The sequence below is a fragment of the Amphibalanus amphitrite genome, unplaced genomic scaffold, assembly GCF_019059575.1.
Source record: "Amphibalanus amphitrite isolate SeventyFive unplaced genomic scaffold, NRLGWU_Aamphi_draft 000916F_arrow, whole genome shotgun sequence".
In the NCBI taxonomy this organism is placed as follows: Eukaryota; Metazoa; Arthropoda; class Thecostraca; order Balanomorpha; family Balanidae; genus Amphibalanus; species Amphibalanus amphitrite.
Window position 1 is genome coordinate 1 of NW_024882410.1, and position 9453 is coordinate 9453.

At 46.7% G+C, this 9453-nt stretch overlaps 1 protein-coding gene across 1 annotated transcript; it reads left to right on the top strand.

The window, feature by feature from the left end:
- Nucleotides 1-1246: 1246 nt before the first annotated feature.
- On the top strand, nucleotides 1247-7452 carry LOC122368030 (phosphatidate cytidylyltransferase, photoreceptor-specific-like; the record flags this gene model as incomplete). Its single annotated transcript, XM_043341622.1, has 8 exons — nucleotides 1247-1373; nucleotides 2582-2758; nucleotides 3642-3844; nucleotides 4267-4423; nucleotides 5550-5702; nucleotides 6145-6276; nucleotides 6740-6874; nucleotides 7180-7452. Coding segments are annotated over 8 exons (1168 nt in total), but the record flags the coding sequence as incomplete, so codon positions are not given.
- Nucleotides 7453-9453: the final 2001 nt, after the last annotated feature.

Genomic DNA, 9453 nt, shown 5'->3' on the forward strand with positions numbered 1-9453 from the left:
AATACTGGGAATGAACGGAGGGGATTTGAATCGCAAACAAATTGTGAGTCGTCGTTCTCCAGTATGAATGAAAAGAGCTGGCTGGCTGCTAATGCAAGTCTTCGGCCATGCCAGCTAAGACATAGACCCACAAGACATAAGCCCGTCCACAACCCTGTTGGAATATCGAAATTGTGCAAGAGACCGCTGAATCCTCCTTTCCCAAACATACTAGTCAAGTCTCAATTTTTGGTTCACAAGCATAAATGCTTGCACGGATGATCGTCCCTTGAAATCAACAAGCTTGTCATCGATGGCATGTCACCTAAACGTGGTTTAGAAGATATGGTCTGCTAGTGTCCTGCAGATCAAAAAGTTCACTGTTATCATCGTCAACAGTTGGAAAAACCAGATTCCTATGAGCGTTAGAAAGTCGAGATGTATGAGGCATGTAAGGCCACTCATGGGGCTAGATGTTAGGTGATTGACAAGGATGAGAGGCGGCATAGGCGTACGAATATCGTTATGAAATATCGAGTCTGGAGCGAAATAGAGTTATCTGACGCCAGAGGTGCGAACTTCACAAAGTTATGCATCTTGTACCATCGTCATTTTCAATGACTCACAGGCCATTGCAATGCTTATCACCTGAGAAAACTTATGGTATTGGCACACCGTATGTTGCAGCGGCGAAAATTTCATAGAAAATATTGAAGTGCTATGCCCACTGTATCATATCTAGTATCCCCCAAATTAGGGGTCCATATCTTTGACCCTGAAATAGCTGCGATGTATTGCAACATACTGTGATAAATGCTGGACATTTGTCTCACAGTATACCAAGTTTTTTTCCAAATAACTATTTCTTTGTTTTTCAAATGCTAAAATTTACACTTGCATCTCAAATAGCTTTTCAGCAAAGGACAAACTGACCCTCTTCAAAATCACCTGGTGGGAAACTGAGAAATCATTACTTAAAAATTTTGCCACCAGGTGGTTACCAAGACGTACCACTTCTGATACAGCAGGGTTTTCAACAATTTTCGCCTTCAGGATTAGCACGCGAATTTTCTGCAAATTGACTTACAGATATGATACCGGGGGCACTAGAGGGTTAATTGTTGTTGCTGTGGATTTTGAATTTAACGTTATTTGTTTTTTTTTTTAGTGTAACTCACCGTTTAAACGCAACTCGTAGTCTCATCTGGTTTTTATTATGCGTTTGCGTGTAACTCAGTGTAACCCAAAGTCTGTGTATAACCCCGAGTTTGAGTATAACTCTGATTTTCTCCGTCAGGTGGCGCAACTGGGTGATCCGCGGCATATTCACCTGGGTTATGATATTCGGATTCGCCTGGATCATCTACATGGGACCGCTGGCACTCATGTGCATTGTAAGTAAACGTAACACAGTATCATGTGCATTGGGCTAGGGTCTCGTGTGTATCGTAAGCATTTAAACGTCACACAGTATCATAAACATTGGACCAGGGCCCCTCATGTGTAGGTACATGGGACCAGGGGTGCTATGCGTGTTGTAGGTGAGGACGTTGCGATATCGTAAGTTGACGTTGACCCTATTTCCGGGAATAGTTGTGTTATTGTTCCTCTATCTAAATAATAATACTTAAATAGTTTATTGCTCTTATTACGGAGCGAGCGAAGCGAGCGTAGTCTTTCCTTAGATTAACGGAAATTTCTGAGTATGAGCGGCCGGCCGGCCGGCCGGCCGGCCGTGGTCACGCTTTTGCGAGGCTTATATCTCAGCAACTACTTAACCGATTTACATGCGGTAAATTTTGTAGGGTAGCTTCATTCCTTCTACCAAGTATTGGACTATTCCCGATGCATGTGGGTGACCCCTTATGCACGTGCCACGTGCAAAACGAAGAGGTGTCACTTTTGTAATTGTTGCAATATCTCGGTAACTACTTGGCCGATTGCGCTGAAAGTTGGCATGTAGGTAGGCACCCACTAGGCACTGCATATCCATGTGCCAGAGTTGGGGTGCTGCTGCACGTGCGCACGTGCAGGGGTCGTTTCCAGATCTCGAGAACGGCTCGACCGATTGCGCTCAAATTTGGTACACAGTTAGGGACCGGTTAGTAGGGTGCCGTGCACAAGTCAGTTGGGACCCATTTTGCACGTGCGCACGTGCAGGGTGCCGCTTCCAGATCTCGAGAACGGCTGGGCCGATTGTGCCCAAATTTGGCACATCGCTAGAGACCGGTTAGTAGGGTGCCGTGCACAAGTCAGTTGGAGGTACCCCCTCGCAATTTCGCACGTGCAAGGCCCACCCTCTCGCTCGCTCCGTTAGTCGCCCCAAAAGGCGTTATACCTACTGGTTTAGACAGGCGTCTCTTTTTTAATCTATAATGCTTCCACAGAACCAAAGGTAGCAATGAGTTAGTTTTAACTCTAAATCTAGAAACCGACACATCCAATTTTTTGTCTTACTCTTGACATTGGTTTCATCTGACACTGACTCTAATTCCCTCTCGCTCACAATCTGACTCTCTCCTCTCTCTCTCTCTCTCTCTCTCTCTCTCTCTCTCTCTCTCTCTCTCTCTCTCTCTCTCTCTCTCTCTCTCTCTCCCCACAGACCCTGGCGGTGCAGGTGAAGTGTTTCTCCGAGATCATAAACATTGGTTATGCCGTGTACCGCATCCACGGGCTGCCGTGGTTCCGATCGCTCAGCTGGTGGTTCCTTCTCTGCTCCAATTACTTCTTCTACGGAGAGAGCCTGGTGGACTATTTTATAGTTCTGGTTAACAAACTGGTGAGTGACCGGGAGGGGGGGGGGGGAGTGTTTGTGTATGTGAGGGAGGGAGAGGGAGGGTTGATTTCTTCCTGTGACTAGGGATGCTGGAGGGTCTGTGTTGGTCTGTGGTCTTTTGACATGACATTTCCTAGTTGTTGCATTTTCTCGGTGGTATTTAGATAAACAATGCATTCATTGTGTAACACTTTCAGTTTCCAGTTTCATTATGATATATTGGAGCCACGAAATCGAAATAATTCCCACGATATCTTTCACATGTGTGTGTGCTCGTGCTGCTAAAAGCGTGTTTCTGCTCGGTGGTATAATGCTCATTAATACATACTTTACGGTGCGTTCACTGGGGATTAACCGTGCGTTAATTCGAAGGTAGCCGTGCACCAATTTAAATTGGTGCACGCGCGTGCAGTGATGACTTTCTCGACTGAAGTTTTTCGGAAGGGTCATTGACTTTATTCTAAGAATTCCATAATAGGCCCTTTTAGTGTCATGGACTAAGTTTAATTTTAATTCAAATTCGCACCGTTAAGCATGTATTAATTAGTTTAACACATGGTTTCCGTGCATAAATGGTTTTAACGCACTCGTGGATGGAATGGAGCACTTGTGCGTTAATGCACTCGTTTCACTCGTGCATTAACACACTCGTGCTCCAACCCATCCACGTCGTGCGTTAAAACCATTTACACACGGGAAACCATGTTTCCGTACTTGTGCGTTAATGCACTCGTTTCACTCGTGCATTAACACACTCGTGCTCCAACCCATCCACGTCGTGCGTTAAAACCATTTACACACGGGAAACCATGTGTTAATATATATTCCCGGTCAAATTTATCTCACCTCTCATACGTTCACTTTCTCTCTCCCGTTTTTCCCCCAGGAATTTCTGCGGGTGCTCGTGACGTACCACCGCATGATCTCCTTCCTGCTGTACATCGTCGGCTTCGTGTGGTTCGTGCTCTCACTGGTGAAGAAGTACTACATGAAGCAGTTCTCACTGTTCGCGTGGACCCACGTGGCGCTGCTGATTGTGGTCACCCAGAGCTATCTGATCATTCAGAATATCTTCGAGGGCATGATCTGGTGAGTTATTCGGAATATCTTTGAGGGCATGATCTGGTGAGCGGACTGTAAGAGGCAGAGCGTAGGCGTGAGGTGAACATTTGTTTAGTTATTGTGTTTCTTTTTGCATCGCAAGGCTATTCTTTTTAGTTAAATTAGTTGTGATTTATGTCATGATACTTATTTCATAAAAACTGCCATAAACTATTTTCTTGATGTAGATGAACTTGATGAAGACTTGTTACGAATCATTGTGTGCGCCATGAAATTGCTGCCTGCCTTTTATTTTCATATTCTGTTATTATAAATATCTTTACCTCCATCATACTTTCAGTATGCAATTTCGAACTTATTTTGTCAATCAACCCTCTACACTAGTCCAGATTCGAACCCGCGACATCTCGCTCCACTGTAGCCCCGCCTGACTCCCTGGTCTACCACAGGTTCATCGTACCGGTCTCTATGATCATCATCAATGACGTCATGGCCTACATGTTTGGCTTCTTCTTCGGAAGGACGCCCCTCATCAAGCTGTCCCCGAAGAAGACCTGGGAGGGCTACCTTGGTGGAGGCTTTGCCACAGTGCTGATGGGACTACTGGTAAGGAACAGCGAGGAACGAGTTTGTTTGTGGCAAAACTCATTTCACTCTATTGTAACGATTATTTTGAGGAGCGATTAATAGCGAGGAACGAGTTTGTTTGTAGAAAAACTCATTTCACTCGATTGTAACCATTGTTTCCACAAGATAAGCTGATGCGCCATATTGCGCCAATATTTATGACCTGCGTTTCATTTGAGCAGAATGAGAATTGCCGCGACTTAGGCGTTCATAAATGCGTTGTTGTGGCACAATGGTGTCACGTTCCTCGTTCTATTCAAACATTTTCAGCAGCAGCTATCCCGTTGCTGTCATAATGGCGTAATATTCCTTTTTTCAGCTCTCTCAGCAGCTGGCCCGGTACCCGTACTTCACCTAATTGCCACAATGACGTCATATTTTTTATTCTGTTCCAGCTCTTACAGCAGCTGGCCTGGTCCCCCTACTTCACCTAACTGCCACAATGACGTCATATTTCTGTTCTGTTCCAGCTCTTACAGCAGCTGGCCTGGTCCCCCTACTTCACCTAACTGCCACAATGACGTCATATTTCTGTTCTGTTCCAGCTCTTACAGCAGCTGACCTGGTCCCCCTACTTCACCTAACTGCCACAATGACGTCATATTTCTGTTCTGTTCCAGCTCTCCCAGCAGCTGGCCCGGTCCCCCTACTTCACCTAACTGCCACAATGACGTCATATTTCTGTTCTGTTCCAGCTCTTACAGCAGCTGGCCTGGTCCCCCTATTTCACCTAACTGCCACAATGACGTCATATTTCTGTTCTGTTCCAGCTCTCCCAGCAACTGGCCCGGTCCCCCACTTCACCTAACTGCCACAATGATGTCATATTTCTGTTCTGTTCCAGCTCTCCCAGCAGCTGGCGCGGTACCCGTACTCCACCTAACTGCCACAATGACGTCATATTTCTGTTCTGTTCCAGCTCTCCCAGCAGCTGGCCCGGTCCCCCTTACCTAAGTGCCATAATGACGTCATATTTCTCTTCTGTTCCAGCTCTCGCAGCAGCTGGCCCGGTTCCCCTACTTCACCTAACTGCCATATTTCTATTCGTCATATAATCTATTCGTCATTTCTATTTATATAACGTCATATTTCTGTTCTGTTCCAGCTCTCTCAGCAGCTGGCGCGGTACCCGTACTTCACCTGTCCTCTGGAGTACAGCGAATCCATGGACGGAGTTAGCTACCAGTGCGACCTACCGCCCCAATTTCTGCCACAGGAGTACGCTCTGCCAGGCTGTCTGGCAACCCTCTGTAAACTGGTGAGTGGTCTGGTAATTATCTGTAGGCTGGCGAGTCATGATACTATATAATATCTGCCAATATACCGACTGGCAACTGGTAACCGTATCGAGAGCTATTTTTGGCTTTTTTAGACACCCCGTCATTGAAGTGATATAACACGCAGTGATTATTATCCGCCAAAAAGCGATAACATTGACCCGATGACCAATACAATTCGGAGGTTTGGCTTTGCGTCCTGTGTGCCATCCAGTCTGTTTATGCTGCTTCCCTGTAGCCTCCCTCCCCCATAACGTTCTCTCTCTCTCTCTCTCTCTCTCTCTCTCTCTCTCTCTCTCTCTCTCTCTCTCTCTCTCTCTCTCTCTCTCTCTCTCTCTCTTTCTCTCTCTCTCTCTCTCTCCGTCTCCCTCCCTCCCTCCCTCTCTCATCTCACACCTCTCTCTCTCTCTCTCTTTCCCACAGTTCGGCGCGTCGCCCACTCTGCGTTTCTCGCCGTTCCTGATCCACGCCTTTGTGATGGGCCTGTTCAGCTCCATCATTGGACCGTTCGGAGGATTTTTCGCCAGCGGCTTCAAACGCGCCTTCAAAATCAAGGTGAGCTTGAAGCTAACTCACGAGCTTTCGTTTGTGAGGGATTGGGTTTGGTGTCGCAGTAATCTGGATAGAGACTAGAGAGCGATGCGGAGAAGGTGGAAGGACAGTGTAATATGGATGATAGCTTTCGAATGTTTCGGGAAAGTCTGATGACTGTTTGCGGTATTGGGTTGATATGATGACCCGTCTTTTATTTAGTGTCCTAGCTGTCTCAAACTCTAGTTGTACTCTTAACTCTACTGCCCTCTCAGGGTTGCGCCGACCTTACCTCTCATTCTCCTTTCCTCTTCAGCCCTTCTAACCTCGCCTCTAACTCACTCAGGATTATGGCTTGTTGGTCCCTCTTTCCCCTTCAACCGTCTAACTGCTATTCCACCCCTCAGCTTTTCGCTCACCCTGCCCTTCATTCACCGCTGCCTTAGCCCCTACGACCACTCATCTCCCCTCTCTAACGCCGTTTCAGGATTTCGGTGACCTGATTCCCGGCCACGGAGGTATAATGGACCGATTCGACTGCCAGTTTCTGATGGCCACATTCGTCAACGTCTATATCTCGACATTTGTCAAGTCGCCGTCACCGCATAAAATACTGCAGCAGGTGGGTTGGAGTGAGGAGTGGAGCGGGCTTTTAGGATGATGGGCCATCTTACGCTGGATAATACACATACAAGTAATCCGCCCATATTTTACGAATAAAAAGTATGTTTACGACGCCTTTGATTAATCAAAATGTTTACAAGGGTTGTTTTTATACTGTAGTTACATATTTTGTTAATTCCCTGTTTTCTAATGGGCTGAGAAGTGTCGCCGTCATTGTTTTTCAGCTCTGTTAGTGTTGTTTCAAGTATTTCCGTCTGTTACCGATGATAAGGACTAACAGCTATACCGTCTCTCCCTCCACAGGTATATACACTGAAACCCGAGCAGCAGCTGCAACTGTTCACAATACTGCGTGATCAGCTGACTGCCCGCGGCGTACTCGGCTGATCTGGCTGCACGCATCTGGCAGCACTGAATGAGACCGGTGACGTTATCGAGCTACCAGACTGGCAACATCTGGTAACAAAAAATAACGAGGCTGGTCATGACTCAAGCGAGCAGATACTGAAGCAATACTTGCTCCAAAATCTACCAATTATTCCAATATTACAGGCAACTTGGAGACTGAACCCTAGCACTACGCTGCCGTCGGGAGGAAAAAAGCCGTATCTGGGGCACTTTTTCGAATTGAAAATTGTTCAGGAGAGGCAAAAACGCGTTTTTTGTTATAAAATTCGTTAACGTTGCTCAATAACGAAACAAAACATACTGCAGTGATCGGAAAGAAATTTTACATCCAATGAAAGTGGTTATAAAAGGGAAATTATTTTAACCTAAAAGCAAAAGGCGAAAAACTTTTTTGCTTCCAATTCAACCCCGAGTTTGCGGAATCTTTCTTTCACGAAAAAAGCCGTATCGTGGAAGAAAGCCGCATCGTACGAGATACCTGAACAATACTGTCATGAAAAAAGCCGTATGTCTGATACATTGGTTAACCGATCGGGAATAAAGCCGTATCGCCATTTTTGTTTAATCATATTGTCGTCAAAAAGCAGTATCATCGGTGCATGGTATTGACACTGCATATTGGTTCATAAAAGTACTAAAGCAGTTCCGCTGCTGGTTCCGTTCCACTGCTTCAGCTCTCAAGTATGGATATTTAATTGAACGTTCGATACAAAAACAAACATGATACCCATTTTAAACTACATCATCCATGCATAATCGCATTATTGTCGTAACTTTAGGCTCTTGGATTCTGGTTGCGCAGGGTGCCATCAAAAGACAGCTTGACCAACCGAGTCCAGGGACGTAGCCAAGGGGGGGGGGGCACAGGGGCCATGCCCCCCTCTAAAGGGGAAAAATAAAATAAAACTTAAAAAAATAACCACAGCTGCACCACACCCCAAAAGATAGTGGGCCAAATCCGAGGAGTTTTCCTTTTCTGGAGGGACACGACACTAGGCCGCGACCTGTGGCCCCTCCCTGAGCAAAATCCTGGCTACGTGCCTGCAACCGACAAGGGGAATCACGAATGCTGTCTTTGTACGGTGCTTCAATTTTTGATTACACTGGACTCCAGAGTTAATTCTGAGCCACCGATATATTCGGAGAGATGAGTGTGCCGGTCTGCCGCTGCGCCGGAGCCACGGCGACAATGTCGAGAGAACCGAGATAGTGTAGTCTCCCATCGTCGATCTGCAGACCTAAAAGCACTTCAAGGGGGCAAGAGACGATGAGTGGGAATGTTGCTGATTAGCTGGACACAAGGTTCCCGGAAAAGGGACGCTGTTAAGTCACGTGGTGCGCAGCTACAAGCACGGAACCGCCCGGCTCCTGAACCAAAATAGAGGATGGTGTAAGAACTTCAGGAATTCCCGTAAAGAAACTGCATCTACAAAGCATGTGCGAAACATCTAGGGCGACAGCACTGTGCCGTGGCTGAGGATGTAAGCAAATGCCGCCTCATTGTCGGAGATCGCTAGACTGCTGAGAGCTCCACACGTCTGCGGGAACGCCCTTTAGAGGGCGCACCCTCAAAAGGCCCCCAATGTGCACTCGTATTCACAGGGCTCTGATTATAGCGCCTACTGCAACAGAGCAGAGGGCTATTCAGTACGCCTTGCTGCATCCTCCACCGGCCACAGCTGTGCTGGTAGGCTCTGGACAGCTGCCCGTAGAATATGACAATGTTGGGCTTGTGTGGGTGCTACAAGGTAGCCTAAATTTCAAATATGATTGAGCATCATGGGTATGAGGGAGCGGGAAAGAAGACGGTAAAGTCATTGACCAGGAATGGAAGTGACAGGGGATGACGGTCCCAAAGATACATGGGCCTGGGGCCGATTCGAGATGGCGCACTAGGAAGCTAGTAAGACTAGGCGGCCAAGTGACACTTGAATGTAGTGACACTAAGCGGTATTTTACACCAATCGGCTAGTGGCTCAGCACGAACCGAAATCGCATAGTGACGCTTGAAATCAAGTGTCACTAGGGCCTTAGTGCGCCAACGCGAATCGGTCCCTGGTCACAACTATCACAATGAATGTGACGAGGTTGGCAATAGCAATCGACCTTTCACGATATTCAACTATATCTTCAACGGTTTTACGACAAAGATTGTAGGTCGTCGTACTA